The 18921-nt window shown below is 42.1% G+C and overlaps 1 protein-coding gene across 1 annotated transcript in view; it reads right to left on the bottom strand.

Annotated features, from left to right (window-relative positions):
• Positions 1 to 18720, bottom strand: part of lars2 (leucyl-tRNA synthetase 2, mitochondrial) — a 175418-nt gene extending 156698 nt beyond the window's left edge. The window contains 2 exon segments of the mRNA XM_084335979.1: positions 14531 to 14763; positions 18586 to 18720. Coding sequence (XP_084192105.1) covers positions 14531 to 14752 — 222 coding nt within the window. The 5' untranslated portion in view covers positions 14753 to 14763; positions 18586 to 18720.
• Positions 18721 to 18921: the final 201 nt, after the last annotated feature.

Raw genomic sequence — 18921 nt, forward strand, 5'->3', positions numbered from 1 at the left:
AAAGCTCAAGAGTCTCGACAAAGACCGGTGGAGTGAAAACACAAGATGCTGCTGAAATACAGTATAAAATGACCCTTTTCTCTCTGAAGTCTCCTTTCAAATCCTCCAGTCGACGAATGCTCTGTGCTGCCACCACTGGTCGCACACCGTCATAGATAGCTATCGCCCTGTCTCTCTTCTCTCCTTCCTCTCTAAATCACTTGAACGTATCCAACCATCTCACTGATTATCACAGAACGACCTCCTGGACCCTAATCAGTCATGCTTCAGGACTGGTCATTCCACTGAGACGGCCCTCATAGCAGTCACAGAGGCTCTTCACTTAGCAAGAGCGAAAGGCCTCTCCTCTGTCCTGATTCTCCCGGACCCGTCAGCAGCCTTCGACACAGTAGATCAGATCCTCCTCGCATCCCTCGCAGGAATGGGAGTCGTAGGCTCTGCGCTGGCATGGCTGTCATCCTACCTTGACAACCACTCAAGTATCATGGAGAGGTACCCAGTTGGCCCCCTGCCCCCTACAGACGGCCCTTGGACCCCTCCTCTTCGTCTCTACACCAAATCTCTGGGTAACATTACCACGTCTCATGCCTTCTCATATCACTGCTATATGACATTCTTCCTCTCCTTTCCTTCCTCAGATATCCATGTCTCTGAGCAGATCTCAGCCTGACTGTCCGACATTTCTGCCTGGATGACAACCAACCACCTCAAACTGAACCTAAGCTAAGCAACAGAGTTACTTCACCTGCCGGCCAAATCCTCCTTGCTGATCAACCGTGGAGAATATAGCTGTGGCTTCGTCCCCAGCCACCAAGAACCTAGGTGTAGTCCTTGACGACCGGCTGAACTTCTCCGCTTAACATCGCCGCAACCAGAATCAGAACCAGAACCTACAGATTCTTCCTGAGCAACATCAGAAGGATCCAACCCTTCCTAACAGAAGAAGCCACTCAACTCCTCCTGTTCTACCGACTACAGCCACCAAGCCACTTCAACTCATACAGAACGCAGCGGCCTACCTGATCTCCGACGTACCAAAGACAGCCAATGTCACCCCACTTCTTAGAGAGCTGCACTGGCTTCCCATCGCCGCACAAATCCACTTCAAGGTCCTTGACTTGGCATACCATACAACTCCCGCCTACCTCCGGTCAATGGTCCCTAACTACACAACCTCAAGACCCCTCCGCACACGGTGATGTCACGTGACTACGGCGGTATGGCACGGTAGTTCGCTCTCGTAAGTGACAGACCAATTAAGTTATTATTTCACCTCTAAAGAAAGAAAAATCCGCGCAACTTCAGGAAAAGGTTTCAATACACTAGATGTGTGAATGACACGTCCTGGCAACCGTGCAGAGACAAGACTGTTGTCTAAGAAACGTGAAATCGATTGGCGTTCTGCCAAACAAATTATGTCAGACAAAGACACCCCTGCTTGGGCGTCGCACCTAATTGCGGAGGTATCTATCATCAAAGATTCATTCCAGCTAAGGTTTGATGAGCTCAGTGAATCGATCAACGGAGTAAAGAAGGACACACGGGCTATTCTGCAAAGAATATCCAACGCGGAGAACCGTATCGGAGCGGTAGAAGACCAGATGGCCGTAGACGGCAAAACTTTGAAAGACCTGACGGGAGACGTGGACTACTTGAAAACCAAATTAACCTACATGGAAGCGCAGAGCAAGAGAAATAACATCGTATTGGTCGGCCTGAAAGAGGGAGAGGAAGCCGGTGACCCGAATAATATGATTAATGGCATTCTGAGATACATCCTGGATTTAAAGGACACTGACCAGGTACCAGAGGTAGAAAGGCACCATCGGACTCTCCGACCCAGACCAGACCCATCGGCACCTCCTCGCCCGTACATTATACGGCTGCTGAGATGGAACGACAGGCAGGACATCTTGAGAGCCGCGGGGAAGAAAAAGAAGCTGACATGGGGAGGAAGGCCGCTTCACGCATTCCAGGATCTACCCGTGGAAATTAAAAAGCAGCGCGCCGGTTATACCGACATCAAGAAGAAATTGTGGGACGCGGATGTCCGTAATGGTATACTGTACCCTGCGAGGCTGATAGTCACCATCGACGGCGAAACATCCATCTATAATAACCCCACGGATGCAGCGAAAGGATTGAAGATCAAGCTTCCTAATATTTTTGGTTAATGGACAGAGCATAGAGGTATGACACGCCCACCACTCACTGACAGTTGACAGTAGACATGACAACTGAGTTATTTAGTGTGGGTGATGACTTGAGCAAGATCCCGTGCAAGGTATGCAATGAACATTAAGGGCAGCCTCTTTCATTATACTGTTTATTATTATAATACATTTTTTTTGGTTTGTGTGTATGTATATGTAGGTATATATATATTTTTTGTTTTCTGAGGTTATGTATTGCACTGCCCCTATAGTAATAATTTCGGATGCACGGATCATGCATTTAATTAAGGACATGGTCTGATCACTGCGTGCGGATAACTGTGTTTATCAGTTTGTTCACGGACAGGGGATGGACACAGGTTCTATCTCCCTTATATTATGTGTGTGCCCTTTTATTGGCACTTCTTGTATGGTTTGTTATGTGTTTTGTGTGTATTTCCCCTTGTTGGTGCAGACCATTGATAACTTCAACATATATTCAGTATTTTCCTTTTTATCCAACCTTTTCAACAAGCTAAAGCGCAATATAATTTTTGATGGCCACAATTAACATGATTAGTTGGAATGTAAACGGGGTTTCAAATAAAACAAAGAGATATAAAGTCATTAGTCATTTGAAATCCCTGGACTGTGATGTTGCGATGTTGCAGGAGACACATTTGAAGGATGAGGACTCTATTAAGTTGAGACAGAGATGGGTAGGCCAGGCCTACTCAGCACCAGGTACCGGGGCATCTAGGGGCGTCAGTATTTTAATAGCAAAACGACTGACGTTTAGACTATCTCAAAAAATTATTGACAAGGATGGCAGGTTTATCATTCTATCAGGTTTTTTACAAAATACTAAATGCACGTTAGTAAATGTCTATGCACCCAATATTGGTCAGGCCGAATTTCTATCCAAATTGAGTGTGGCATTATCTCATTTTGCGGCAGACCATATTTATTTAGGAGGTGATCTCAACCTAGTTAGTGACCCGGCAGTGGATAGATCGGGCCACCCACTCATATCAGATGGTGCATTGTCAGCAGCGCTCAATGAGTTGCAGGTATCTCTGGCTTTGACAGACATATGGCGGGTAGTAAACTCTCTTGCCCGAGAATATACTTTCTATTCACACGCTCATAATTCGTACTCAAGGATTGATTACTTTCTTTTTTCACAATGTACAGTTGAGAATGTGATAGAGTGCAACATCCATAATATTATAATCTCAGATCATGCCCCCATGTCAGTGCGCTTAGCTCTCTCTGTAAACAATCACAAAAGTAAACAATGGAGATTTAACAACTCTTTGCTAAAAGATCAAGAGTTTGTATCCTTGATAAATGAGAGAATAACTGAATTTATAAATATTAATCTAAAATCTGTCCCTTCAATACAAATGGTGTGGGAAGCATTCAAAGCAACTTGCAGAGGGTGGATTATTAGCTATTCTACAGCCAGAAAGAAGAAAATGATAATGAAGAAAAACAACTTAATATTAGAACTTAAGGCTGTAGAAACACAACACATGCTTAACCCTGGAAATATACAACTGAAAAATACTATGTTGATTCTTAAGACAGAGTTGCAATCAATTATACATGAGGAGACAGCGTTTGCTCTTTTCAGACTCAGTAGGAAATATTTTGAATCAGGAGATAAAGCCGGTAAGATGCTAGCACTAAGATTAAAACAATTAGAAAATCGCCAATCAATACCATTTATATGTGATAGTACAGGTGCAGTTATTTATGAACAAACAGAAATTAATAAAGCTTTCAGTGATTTTTATAGTAAACTCTATCAGTCAGAAGGATCTAAAAAACAGGAAGACATGGATATATTTTTTAAGGACATATCCTTACCCACATTACAAGAGGTAGAAAGGGAGCATTTAGAGGGTCCTATCAGAGAATCAGAAATCATATCTGCCATGAACCTCCTTTCAACAGGGAAAGCACCAGGGAATGATGGATACACCTTAGAGTTTTACAAACAGTTTCAACACAGGCTAACCCCACTGCTTACACTAGTATTCAATGACATAATAGTTCATCAATCCATGCCTCAGAGTATGTGCCAGGCTACTATCTCTTTGTTACCTAAACCTGATAAAGATCACTCACAAATGGGTAATTATCGTCCCTTAAGTTTATTGAACAGCGATTATAAGCTATTTGCTAAGATCCTGGCCATGCGCATAGAGACAGTCATGCCTTCACTGATCCACCTTGATCAAGTAGGGTTTATTAAAGGCCGCCACGTTTCTAATAATATGAGGAGACTATTTCATGTCATGTCAAAAGCGGGCAACCTACAACAACCAGCGGTAGCTTTATCCTTGGATGCTGAGAAAGCTTTCGACAGAATAGAATGGCACTATCTGTTTTATGTTCTTACCAGATTCGGTTTTGGACCCACGGTCATACATTGGGTGATGGCGCTCTACAACAAACCACTAGCTTCAATTAAAACAAATGGCATTATATCTCAACCGTTTCAGCTATTCAGGTCCACCCGACAGGGTTGTCCGGTTTCTCCATCACTCTTCATCCTCGCCCTCGAACCGCTGGCATGTGCCATACGAGCAGAGGAGAAAATCACGGGCATCAATATTGGGGGGCATGACTTTAAAGCTAATCTGTATGCAGATGATGTACTATTAACACTAACACAACCCTGTCAATCAATCCCACAGGTGATGAAGCTGATTAAAGCATTTGGGGAGTTTTCAGGATATAAGGTGAACTTTAATAAGAGTGAAGCTATTCCTCTGAATAACCTGACCCATCCTTCACATATTGGTTCTGCCCCCTTACAGTGGAGATCACAAGGTATGAGATACCTCGGAATAAACATCCGGACACCTATAGACACGATTTTTGATTCTAATGGTCCACACCTCTTGAAGACAATTAGGGAGGATATTAAGAGATGGACAGTGTTACCCATTTCATTATGGGGTAGAGCAGAGATAATAAAAATGAATATTTTACCTAGAATATCATTTCTAATATCAGCTGTTCCACTCAAATTCCCCTCGTATTGGTTTAAAGAGATAAATAAGCTATTTACAGGTTTCTTATGGAGGGAGAAGACACCTAGAATCAGCTACAAGAAATTGATGAGACCAAGAAATAGCGGTGGACTTAGTATTCCGGATGTTTACTCATACTATCTCTCTTATAATGCCAGATTCCCCTTGTCATGGGGTTACATATGCAAGACCGAAATAGGCAGTTGGAAATGGATTGAGGAGAATATTTTATCAGAACTTAGTAAGACGGTATCCTTGGTATCATTATGGTTTCACCCCAAACCTAACTTTAAAATGGATAACCCGATAATAAGATTTTCATGTGAGATAATCAAAACCCTACAGAAACGGCTAGCCTTCAAAGGGATCTCTTTACCTTCATGCCCCATATGGTCTAACCCCCTGTTAATGGCTGGGGGCAGCACACTAGTAAATACTTCATGGCAGGGTAAAGGAATACATCAACTAGGACAGATTGTGAAGGATGGAGAGACGATACCTTTTAATGAATTGAAAGATCTGTATAATTTAAGAGATAGTGAATTCATGTTGTACTTTCAGTTGAGATCTGTAGTAAGATCAGTATCCATGAAAAATAGAGATATGGGGATACATAAGGATTTGGATGACAGACTAAGAAGGATCGCTTCAGAAAGGAGGTCAGTATCTAAGATCTATAGGTTACTCTCACTTAGCTCATCAGATGGCCTGGCCTCCATTAAACAGCAGTGGGAGAGGGATTTGAAGGTCTCCTTGACTGCTCCACAATGGGAGACGGTTTTAAAAAATACAACAACATCATCAAAATGTGTAAGATATAAAATGATACAATTAAAGGTAGTTCATCGAGCTTATATTACACCATGTAAAATTAAAAAAAATTGATCAAGCCATCTCAGATTTGTGCTGGCATGGATGTGGGGAGGTAGGAACACTCATCCACATGTTGTGGCATTGCCCCACAGTGAAGAGTTTTTGGCACAAGGTCATTTTAAGACTATCCTCTATTCTCAGTGTTAAGATACCCTTATGTCCAAAAGTCTGCCTCTTGGGCATAGGGGTAGTTGGTATACAATCAGCACTTACGCAACGCATCATTACACTAGCACATATGTCAGTTAAGCGTACTATCATGATGAACTGGAAGATCCAAAAGCCAAATTGTTTCTGCATGGACACCTGGATGAGGGATTTCATGGACCTATTGACAATGGAACGAGCAGCCTCAACGCTCGCTGAACATGACCATGGAGAGGACGGTCCCTGGATCTATATAAGGACATATTTGGAGAATACTTATGACTGAAAGCAGGAGTGTTTGATCTGCACCCCCCCCACCCCCCCCCATTTTGTTAGTATGTTTTGTCTGTATTGTACCGTTTGTGAGTTTTGTTTTGTCTGTATTGTACTGTATTGTATTGTTTATTGTTTGTGAGTTTAGTTTTGTCTGTATGGTACTGTATTTATGTTGAGCTGTTTTGTGTTTCAAACTATTAATAAAAAAAAAAAAAAAAAAAAAAAAAGACCCCTCCGCTCTACATCTTCTGGCTGCCTCAGACCCCACTCCTATCCAAGCTCCAGGGGCGTCATCAAAGAGAAGCCGGCTATTCTCGTCCTTGCTCGACAATGGTGGAACGAACTTCCAACCAGTCAGGACAGCTGTGAAACCCACCCAATTTTCCATCATCTAAAACTAAAAACACACTTCTTCAATCAATATCTGAAATGGGAAAACATTTGAAAGAATACTAACCTTGTTAGTTAAAATGACTAATCTTTCACTAGTATGCACTCTGCTACTAAGGAATCTACCTTGCCTATATTATTACCTACTATTAGGGCTGTCTTAAATACTTCGAAGCTTCGTTCGATGGCACGAGCTTACTTGGAATAACCCCGATCAAAGATAAGGACTATCTGATGTGAATTCCACCTTGATCCTACAATGATTTCATATCGATCCAGCTGATCAGTGTGTGTGGTGTTCAAAATGAATGCCGTTGATGACGATCAGAGCATCAAAAAATCCCCCCCGCCCCCCCCCCCTTTGATGCATTCATGATGAAACATAATACCTATTATATACATTTGATTTGGAAATAGTAGCGTGTCCAGGCGAGAAACGCCAACAACTTCAGTGAAATTCACATAGGGCATAAAAGAAAATATTGTTTGGTTCCTGTTGGTTGCCAGTTAAGGCCATGGGTAGGTAGGGCATTTATTTTATTTTATTTTTTCCCACGGCGACTATGGATAGGGAATTTCTTTATTTAATTAAAATGTTCACAACAACATGGACGCATGTACTCTGCCAGCATGTTTAATATCCATAATACTAAAGGTTTGACTAAGATTTGTATGAAACTTTGTTGTAAAAAATAAAAACCAAACCATTATTTTTGTTAGGCCTAGCGCCCTATAACTCAGCTTTTCAGGAATTAGCCCAGATCACTCCTAAGTCCTAAACTATACAATATTCACCATGGGATAACGCGCAAACGTATACATGGAAAAATTATCAATTTTTTGCATGTTCGACGGGAGAAAGTGACTGTCAAATGACCATATTGTCTCCATAGCTATAATATAGAATATAGATATAGCTCGAGAACATAGTGATGCACAGTGAAAATGCCTATCTTTTAGCTTGGCGCTGGGGGAACAGGGGATGGCTAATAGCTGGCGCTCAAAGTGTTAACAGTGATAGTAATGTGTTTTATTGGCGACCAGTGGTGGCAGCACTGAGTGTTTGTCAAGCTTTCCCAGAAAACCACAGAAGAAGGCGCCATTACCGATTTGAAAGGAGACTTTCAGAGAAAAGGGTAATTTTATAGGTTCGTTATAGACTTTTGTATATATGTAATGCATACAAAGCTCATCAATAGAGAAACATGGATCCATGCAAATGTATGACTTTTTACTATACTGACATTTTATTTTAGGAATCATATATTGATTAACTTAAAAATGTACAGTATGTATTTATTCTTTCTTTACAATATGTATAGCCTACATCATGGCTATACATATTTTAAAGAAAGAATAAATACATACTGTACATTTTTAAGTTAATCAATATAGGATTCCTCAAATAAAATTGAAAATTTTGAATGAAATAGGACCACGACAATTGAATTACAAGATAAAAGATTAAAATAAAAATGTCATGTCACATTGTAATTTGTTGTAAATGAAGGAAACCTAAACTGCCTTCTTCGAGGATAAATAAAGGTTTGAATTAATTAATGAATGAATTTGCACTGGAAAACTATACCGCAATATACTGTTATACTGTCAAAACCAAAACTAAATATTATGATGTGATATGGTGGGCATATTGCCCAGCACCAAGTACAATGTAATAATGAATTATTCTACATCTATTGATGTCTCTAGATTCTAGACGGTTTCAATTTTACAATTATAAATGGACTACATTTAGAATCGTGGGTGACAGTGGCTCAGGAGGTAGAGCGGTGGTAATCGGAAGGTTCCCTGTTCGAGTCCCACTCCTCCCGGACAGCGTGTCGAAGTGTCCTTGTGCAAGACTAGACACTTAACCCCTAACTGCTCCAGATGAGCAGGTTGGCACCTTGCATGGTTGCATCTGCCGTCAGTGGGTGAATGTGTGAGTGAATGTGAGGCATACAATTGTAAAGTGCTTTTGATAAAAGATGCAGTCCATTTACCATTTACATTTGAGGCCTTGTCGGCTGTTGACATTAGCAAGCGCTGCAACAGGAAATCAACTGCAGTCCAAACTGTTCCCTAGCAACGCAATTCTGCTGAGACGGACTTCCTTTTACTTTTGGCCAACAATGGGAATGTTTGTAGGCAAAACTCTGCTTCTCAAAGCTCCTTCATGTCCCTGAAGTCTCTCCCCAAAAGGCAGAGTTTTGCCTTCAGACGAGTTTGAATCTGACCAAGAATAAACCCTCTAGGGGAGTACACGGAATACATACAGTTGTCAGTTCTGACTAGAGCCCAACCGATTCATCGATATTAAAATGTTTTTCTTCTTACAGAACATATTGTAGAGAGAAATGCTTGGGGTAATTTAGAAATGTTGTCATCACAGTTTGCCCAGCAGCACTTGCTCCGATTCCATTGTTTACATATAACTCACAATACCCTTAACACTTTGAGTACCACTCACGAGATTTCTCTGTTTTTTTTTTAGGTGGTTGCATGCCACTCACGAGATTTCTCGGATTTTTTTATTTTTTTTGCGATCTGAAAAATTATTGCATCACCCGAGCCTACCCGAGTATAGCCGAGGGGCGCCGACGATCACTGTGGAAAAAAGCGCCCCCTGTCGTCTCCCAGATGATATAAGTGATTTTGGAATGGACTCAATGAAAATGAATGGGGAAAAAAATCCGGTACTCCACATTTTCCAGTTCACTGATCCAGCCGGGGTTACTAGAGTTCATTCTGGAGCCTCAGATCCCCGCGGATCATGGAGTTCTACTGTATCGCGTTGGATCCATACACGTATCGATTTTTTCGAATGGTGATCAGGAATTGGAATATACCAGTTGGATACCATCTGATGTCAGGTAAGGACTCTATGTTATCAGTGGTAGGATAATCAGAGTAAGTTTGATGAAGTTATAAGCTGTTTTGTGAAATGTCTTCTTTCGGTTTCACTGTAAAAGTCAGAGAGGAAATCAACGGGGCGATTATCACTGCGCGGCCGTAATGTGCATGCGTGCACGTATAATATTGATCATCTAGCGTTTATTTGAAAACGATTCATAAAAAGGCCGACGAATATCAACGTTGTGGAATATTCCACTAAAAGACGATTTTCACAGAATGCTCCAGAATGAGCTGTTTTTTATATCAAAACGGGGGCTTTTCTAACTGCTCTGAAACGGCAACGACGCGATAAAAAAACAATCTGCCTTCACAGCACTGACTGGAAAATAGTCTTTGATAATGCGATGGGCAGATTAGACACATAGCCATAATTTAAAACATAGATTAGGCGATATTAACGTTAACATTGGCGCCGATGGTGGCATTCAAGCGGTAAAACGGAAAACCAGGCGTGGCGCTGAAAGTGTTAACGGACTCAGCAGCACTGTCTGCATGGAACTCATAGCTAGCTTGATCGAGTAAAGAATATGTGGTTTAAAGTTTGCAGAGAAGACATCAGGCGTTTTGCCAGTGACTTCACTCATTACATATATTTTTTAATATACCTACCTAAATATAAAGATAAATTCATCATTAGTGAAGAATCTTAAGCTATCTGGAATAGAACATAGAATAGAACATGCAATGCAAACTAGTTTGGTTCCAGCTCAAATATAATTCAGTTAATGTCTCACCTTTTTTTTTATAATTCATTTGAGGGTGGAAGAAGTAAGGTGTGGGACTACATTAACAAAAATAAATATATATATATATAAATATTGATATCGGAATATTTTACTCCCCAATATCGGTATCAGCCCTAAAAATACAGCTCTAATTCTGACCCATTTTTAAATCAGTACACGACCATAAACAAAGCACAGCAGAGTCAAGTGTGTTTACTGTTTAAGTGTGACCATGAACCTGCCCTCCCTGGTAATAATGTCGAGAGGCTACATTACAACGTCGAGATTCCCTCTCCGTCATCCGTCAGGCGTTTGAATGATTCACTGTGTCTTTCATAAAAGGGCAGCTGACAGAAAGGCTTTTTGAGAGTCACTCTGCATTAATCAGCCTATGTCAAGACAGGAGTGAATAACTCAACAGTCCAGTCAAAGTGTCTTTTTAGAAAGGAGAAACGGTGGATGGAATTACTCCCGAGGAGCTCATTGACGATGACAGACTTCATGCCGGTAGGCTCTGCTGAATCACAGTTTTTTGTCTTAATGTCTCAATACAAGGTCAGATTCTGAGGTCTGACGTGCACCACTACCCAAGGGTCAGGTCTGACGTGCACCACTACCCAAGGGTCAGGTCTGACGTGCACCACTACCCAAGGGTCAGGTCTGACGTGCACCACTACCCAAGGGTCAGGTCTGACGTGCACCACTACCCAAGGGTCAGTTCTGACGTGCACCACTACCCAAGGGTCAGTTCTGACGTGCACCACTACCCAAGGGTCAGGTCTGACGTGCACCACTACCCAAGGGTCAGGTCTGACGTGCACCACTACCCAAGGGTCAGGTCTGACGTGCACCACTACCCAAGGGTCAGGTCTGACGTGCACCACTACCCAAGGGTCAGTTCTGACGTGCACCACTACCCAAGGGTCAGGTCTGACGTGCACCACTACCCAAGGGTCAGGTCTGACGTGCACCACTACCCAAGGGTCAGGTCTGACGTGCACCACTACCCAAGGGTCAGGTCTGACGTGCACCACTACCCAAGGGTCAGTTCTGACGTGCACCACTACCCAAGGGTCAGTTCCTCATCACGGAACCAAGAGGGAAAATAACTACGCATTCTACGATAAAGGAATTAGGACCAAGGCAAGAATTAATGTCTCTGATTTCCAGGGGAATCTCTCCAGGGAATTTGGTTCCAGCCTGTCCTGTACACATTAATAGCAAACAAAGTCGTTTGCTATTTTGGTGATTTTTTGGGGGGGGGTCAGCACCCGGTACAGTCTGAGGACATTTGAGTTGAGCACGCCAGCTCTTTTGTCTGACATACACATATGCTCAGACAAGCAGGCGATATAATTAACCTGGGCCATAAACCTACTCGCCGGTGCCATTAATAGCTGTGTGTGTGTGTGTGTGTGTGTGTGTGTGGGGGGGGGGGGGGTGGGGGGGGTCATTGGGAAAAGATGCTTAATAACCCATATACAATTCATTTCAGTAATAAAACTAGGGGAGCTTTAAAATATTCATAATTTCAACACAAATACCTCCATTTAGACAGGCTAGTCTCTCAACAGGCTAATAATCAATAGTGCACTTAGCTATGATTTTGGATGCTGGAAGTTTTAAGAAATCTGATTAGATTAGATTCAAATGTATGCACAAGTACAGTACAACGAAAATAGGTTTGGCATCCAACCACAGTGCAAATGTAACAGTAAAGTGCAATCGTAATATACAATGTGCAGATGATTAAACTGGGTATAACATATATAAATGAGTACTATTGGGTGTAGTGCTATAATCAGATGTATGTAAAGAGTTGTAGTACTGTATTAATATGTACAATGATACAATGATACAGGTATACAGACAGTATGGTAGTACTGAATAAATACCCTGAAGACTCTGGCAGGAGCACTCATCCAAGGGTACTACGACTATGCTTGCACCTCATGGTACCAAAGCACCTCAAAGGCACTAAAAACAAAATTACAAACATCACAAAACAAACTGGTCAGACTACTGCTTGACCTTACTGCTAGAACCCACCTCACCCCTGCCCACTTTGACAACCTAGGATGGCTTAGAGTAGACAACAGAGTACAGCAGCTTGCAATGGGCCTGGTCTACAAGATACACTACACCACTAAGGTACCCATGTATGTACATGTCAAAATACATCCCAAAGGTCAGTGAATACCACGACCACAACACCAGAGGGAGCTCCACAAATCATGTTAAACCCAGATTCGGCTCAAACAAGGGACTAAAACACGTTTCGCAATTATGCCACATCAATGTGGAACGCCCTACCCACAGCTGTAAAGGAATGTGAATCATTGCCCACCTTCAAAACCACTCTCAAAGAGCACCTACGGGAGACTGCAATTCTAAATTGGCCCCTGTAAATGTCCAAACCCAACCCCCTCCAATGTACAGTTCTCCCCCACCCCCCACCCCGCCTACCCAACCCCACCCACCCAACCACCTCCAAATGTACAGTTCCCCCCCACCCACCCACCTACCCAACCTCCTCCAATGTACAGGTTTATTCCCCCTCAAATCAAATCAAATCAAATCAAATTTATTTATAGGGCCCGACAACACACGTTAATGTCCCCATGGGCCGTACAGGTCTTCTTTAAACAAGTCAAGAAGAAAACATAACAATAAGTCAAGAACAGAACAAGAACACCATAAGGTCCAAACATTTTTAGATGAATGCAAATAAATGAAAGAATGCAAGCACTCCCAGACATACCCCACGCGAAGGTAAGGAAAAACTCACTAAAACCTAACAATAGGGAAAAAAGCTCCACAGGCAGTGTGGAGGAGAGAAACCTTAGAAGGGCCATTCAAGGGGGGATCTCCCTTCTTAGATGTTGGTGATAGTAGTGTTGCAGACGGACAGTTGGTAAGCATGCACTCATGTGTGTGGTGATAGGTGATGTGTGCAATAGCAACTGTACATTTTGAAAGATTAAAGATAGAGCTAATAGCGATAGCAACTGAACATTTTGAAAGATTAAAGATAGAGTTGATAGCGGATCTATTTGAGGCACAGGGGCGGCGCAAAGAGGGTCACGTCCTCCCCGTCTTAGTCACGGGACATTCAACACTCCGGTCGTTGCTCAGGGACAGCCGGAGACAGGGAGATAGGGGGTGGCGCAAATGTATATACTCTCTTTGTACTCATAAACAGTACTGTATATTTGTAGATCTGGTATGTCATAAATGTCTAGATGTAATAGTACTGTGATGAATGATGAATTGAAAATGGGGGACCCTGATGTAAACAAGACGAAAGTCTTTCTCTGGTCTGCATCCCCTTAACAATTGTGTGTATTGAGCTGTACTGTATTGTACCCATTCTGCAATCTGTTAATAACATTTTCAATCAATCAATCAATCAATCAATCAGTCATACTGGCCAGCAGCGTAAGTAGTACATGTAGGTAAGGAATATGTACAGATATACATAGTATCTAGATATTTAAAAAGGATTATATGCAGGTATGTACAGATAGATGTGGATAGATACATCTGGCTCACATTTTCATCCATTCAACCTTATCTATCACTGTCAATATCTGAAATGATTAAAAAGAAGAAAAAAAAAAAGAAAAAAAAATGTAACCCTAACTAACCTTACTGTCATGCACTTGTCCTAATAAACTAACCTACACTGTAGCACTCAACACTTTGATGAACATTGTTACTCAGCTGATATAGTTGTACCCTTCGTGCTGACTTGTTGTACAAAACTTGGATAAAAGCATCAGCTAAATGACAAAATGTAAATGTAATGTATGTGGGATGTCTATAAGAAATGTAAATAATAATAATAATAATAAAAAAAAAATTCAGTTAAATCCTTCTGATAATTATTGTACAACATGTTCTGCAAACAATGTTGTCTGCCTACTAGTCAGATCTTAAAACGCTCATCTGCTGATACGATCGGTACAACTGACAGTTCGGTCCGGGGCATCTGTGGCTGCGTTACCTCCGCCTGCGTGTCCCTCCGCCATTGCTCCATGATCCGAGGGTGCCACCACTGTTCCACTTTGCGCCTGGTCTCCACTCGATAGTCCTTCTCCCATACTCCCGTCTCGCTGAAGAGGGTCCTCCGCGTGGCGGGACCCAGGAGGCGGGAGACACCCCTCAGTCGACCCCACTGGGCGACGCTCAGCGGATACAGAGCCAGCCTGCACACCGGCACCTGCATCGTTCTGTCACCTATAGGCAACACAAGGACAATAAGTCTGTAGGTGAGTAGGTAGGTAGATAGGTGAATCGGCGAGGAGGTAGGTAGGTGGGTAGTAGCTATTGGTAGGCAGGAATGAAGGAAGGATGATAGGGTTACGTTGTGATTTGAAAAGGGTGTAATTCTGGGAATTGAATTTGAATCTAATTCAACGATTAGCCTATGTAAAAACAATGTTAGCTTGCCTTGTACCAAAGTGACTCATTCTAATGACATGGGCAACTTCAAAGCACACTTTTACGATAGCCTACATTACGCGTGGGGCCTATACTCAATTATAGTTAAGACTAGTAATGCTTTTTTCCATCTATTAAGCCTATACCATATTCAGTTCAGTTCAGAGTTTTTATTTGCCACATGGAATCATACAATCAGAGTTTCTTCATTACACAATCATAAATATCATTCCATGGACAAAAGGAGCAGGAAGAAGAATAAACCTGCCCCTTATTCCTAAACTAAACAAGTATTTACTTAATGGTCGGCCAAATATTAACGCCTATATCATATAAAATGTCTTGTCATCCGTTTTTTCCTTTTTTATGTTATTTGCCTTTGTACATTCTCTTCCAACCACTGCCTTGACAGCAAGATGCTGCTGATCCAACCTGTCAAGAAAATATCCCTCCACAGCAGCTTAGCACCTCATGGGACCTGCTCTGCCCTCAATAGCAAAGCGCTACAGAGGGTCAAATGAACAGCCCAGAGAGCATCAGCGGATGTGAGCTTCCCTCCATCAAGGATATATATACAAGCAACGGTGTGTCAGCAAAGCCTGCAGGATTATGAAAGACCCCGAACGCGAACCGTTTCAGCTGATGCCGTCCGGTAAACGGTACCGGAGTCTCAGGGCCCCCCTGGCCTGCTGCCTGTCTGACCACTACTCACTCACTGTGCTGAGTCACAATACTGTGCTTATTATATTGTATTATAACTAATTATTAACAATAGTGTATTAGAATATAATAATATAATTTTAGCTGTCACCTTGCACACACTATACCCGTACTGTGATTATCATACTGTGATTATCACATTATAACTTGGCGCTACCTTAACCTTGTTTCTGCTGCTACTTTGCACTCGGGGAGCGAAATTAACTTTTTGACTCACCGGCCAGTGGCGGGTAGATGGGAAGAATCTACCCGCCAAGCATATTTCTTACCAGCCATTTTATTTTTTAATAAAATATATATATTATATAATCATACTTGTATTATCTGCGAGACATCGCCACCACGCAACAAGTCAAAATGCTCGCTATCTGCAAACAGCTCCACTGTCTGTGTGTATACTCAAGTAGCCTCCAGCAAGGATTCTCCGGCGCTGCAGCTGGACCCTATACTCTACATTCAGCATGCAAGGATTCTCCTGCGCTGCAGCTGGACCCTATTGGTATAACGTTACTGTGCTTTGGTCATATCACATTCAGCATGCCCTCAGCTAGAATACGCATTGAATCAATGTTATAAGACATTGATATCAGGAGCTATCTGTAGCTACTGCTAGCCCGCTAGATAACATTAAGACAACGCCTCAGTGAACTATTTAGTTTACTGGGACATATAGAGCTAACGTGAGCTAGCTAATGTGAGCTAACGAGCGAACGGAGGTATTATGCACTCGAGTCGACTATTGCTGGAGCATTTGTTGATATCAGCAGCTATCAGTAGCTAGCCAGCTAGATACCGTTAGACAATGCCTCGTCATGTATTAAACTAAAAGTGAATAGTTGACTGGGTCATTGTTTAAACAGTAACGTTATCTCACGTAGATCCGCTCTAGACTAGAGCAGACTGCCTCTGTGTTGATACGAGCAGAAGCCCATAGTATCCAGCTGCAGGACTGGGCGGATATGACTCGTTGCCACAGGGTTTTTCAAAATAAGAGTATCATATGAACCGAACGTTTCTAACTGCCGGAGCCATCGATATTATGACTGTAGCTGCGCTTGGGGCGGAAATGAGACCTGCACAGGATTTTCAAAATAAGAGTATCGATATGAACTACCCGCCAAATGGCGGGCAGACCTCTCAGTGGCAGTCGCCAAACGTAAAAACTGACCGCCAATGGCGCTTGGCGGGCTCTAGTTTCGCCCCCTGTTTGCACTGTACTTTTACAACTACATCCGTACTGTGATTGTAATTCATTGTAATCTATTTTTATCATTGTTTCTGCTGCCATTTTAGGCTATTTCTATTGCTATTTTGTCCCATTTATATTGAGGCTGAGGAGCCAAGACAGAAAGAATTTCACTCCTTTGTGCTTGTAAAGTATGGATGACGTGATCAATCCAATCTGAATCTGAATCACTCTCAGACAGGTAGGCCTACCTATAGCTATTAGCTACTATGTGTCCACAGCTACTGAGCCTAATAGCCGAGGTGAGGACTTCCAAACTGTACATTAGAAGGAATAGTATATTTCTAGTATAGTATATAGTATGTTTCACTACACACTTGAGTGCATGCTTACCAACTGTTAGTCTGCAACACTACTAGACATCTAAGAAGGGAGATCCCCCCTTGAATGGTCCTTCTAAGGTTTCTCTCCTCCACACTGCCTGTGGAGCATTTTTCCCTACGGTTAGGTTTTAGTGAGTTTTTCCTTACCTTCGCGTGGGGTATGTCTGGGAGTGCTTGCATTCTTTCATTTATTTGCATTTATTTTAAATTTGTTGGACCTTATGGTGTTCTTGTTCTGTTCTTGACTTATTGTTATGTTTCTTCTTGACTTGTTTAAAGAAGACGTGTACGGCCCATGGGGACATTAACGTGTGTTGTCAGGCCTTACAAATAAATTTGATTTGATTTGATTTATGAAGGGTAAATGTTGTTGTCGTCGTCGTCCCCGTCCCCCCCAGCTACTGTACTCCTCAAAGAGATTCCCTATTTGGCAAGAAACCATGAGACTGTGGTCCAACAAGAGGTACAGAGCACGTCCATGAAGAGTGTATCTTTTATTGCAAGAATACAATTTGTGTTTTGGTTAATCCAACAGTCAGTTTCATTGTGTAGGTGAAGGTGAGTCCTAGCGATCTCATGGATTTGTCACACTTTTAAGTAAACTTTTTTTTTTAATGGAGTGTTTCACACATATCCATTGCTTTGGAAGAGACAGTGTAATGCCCATGATGAATGTCCCATGTCAGTGGGGATCTGACCAAATTGACAGAGCAGGCAGAGCCAAGAGTGGCCAAGTATGTATCATCTGCCCTCTGCTTGGCCATGTGTTCTATGTCTCTGGCATAAAAACGTCACGGCAACCAACGCTCTTTGCGGCTAAAGGCTCAAGGTTGTGTGTGCATCACTGTCTGTGAGTGGGTTGAGGAGACAGAAGGAGAGGATGAGATGTTTCTATGGTTACTATGCTGGCTAACCTAGAATGTCCCCAGTAATTTAAGACTGACTGAATGCCACCAACAGCATCTTTGACACTGGTGTTGCTGTGTGCATATTAGCCAAGTGGCATGCAATGCAGTGCAACATGGCAATTGTCTTGTTTTACATAACTAAATCGGCATTTATATAGCCAATTCTTCTTGGTCATTCACAGATTATATCAACTAACGTTACTCTCTTTCAACAGAAGACACAGGGAGCAAAATACTAGCTAACCAGACACAGTGAGACAAAGATACTGCATTTATTGTCTTTACTTTATTGTTTGGATATTGGCTAACCTATTCATTGCTTCCTCTCTGTAACATTAGTGTCAAGACATAGCTAACGTACACAAGGAAGAATGAAACAGCAGGGATTTAAACAAAAACAGAATCGTTATTAGCGACTCACTGTGTTTATTCCCGGGTCCTTTTGTTTGGCGGTATGGTCTTTATTAATAATACATTAATAATCCACGTTCAAAATAGTATACCGTGCTCTCAAATGCATTGCTTATGACCCGTTGTCATGGCTCACGACTCCTCCATGCGCGCCGCCATATTGTTATTGAACCAACTTTATCAGCACAGATTCCGCCGCAACAATAACAAAACGATTGAAATACAAGATCACTGTCTGTGATTGGGTTTTTATAAGTGATATTTTATAATACAATAAGCGTGTTTGTTGGCCCTACGTTTTCTCCCCTGTTTGAATTCATCAATGTGTTTATGTGGGTGCGTGCAT

The sequence above is a fragment of the Notolepis coatsorum genome (assembly GCF_963971535.1).
Source record: "Notolepis coatsorum genome assembly, chromosome: 19".
In the NCBI taxonomy this organism is placed as follows: domain Eukaryota; kingdom Metazoa; phylum Chordata; class Actinopteri; order Aulopiformes; family Paralepididae; genus Notolepis; species Notolepis coatsorum.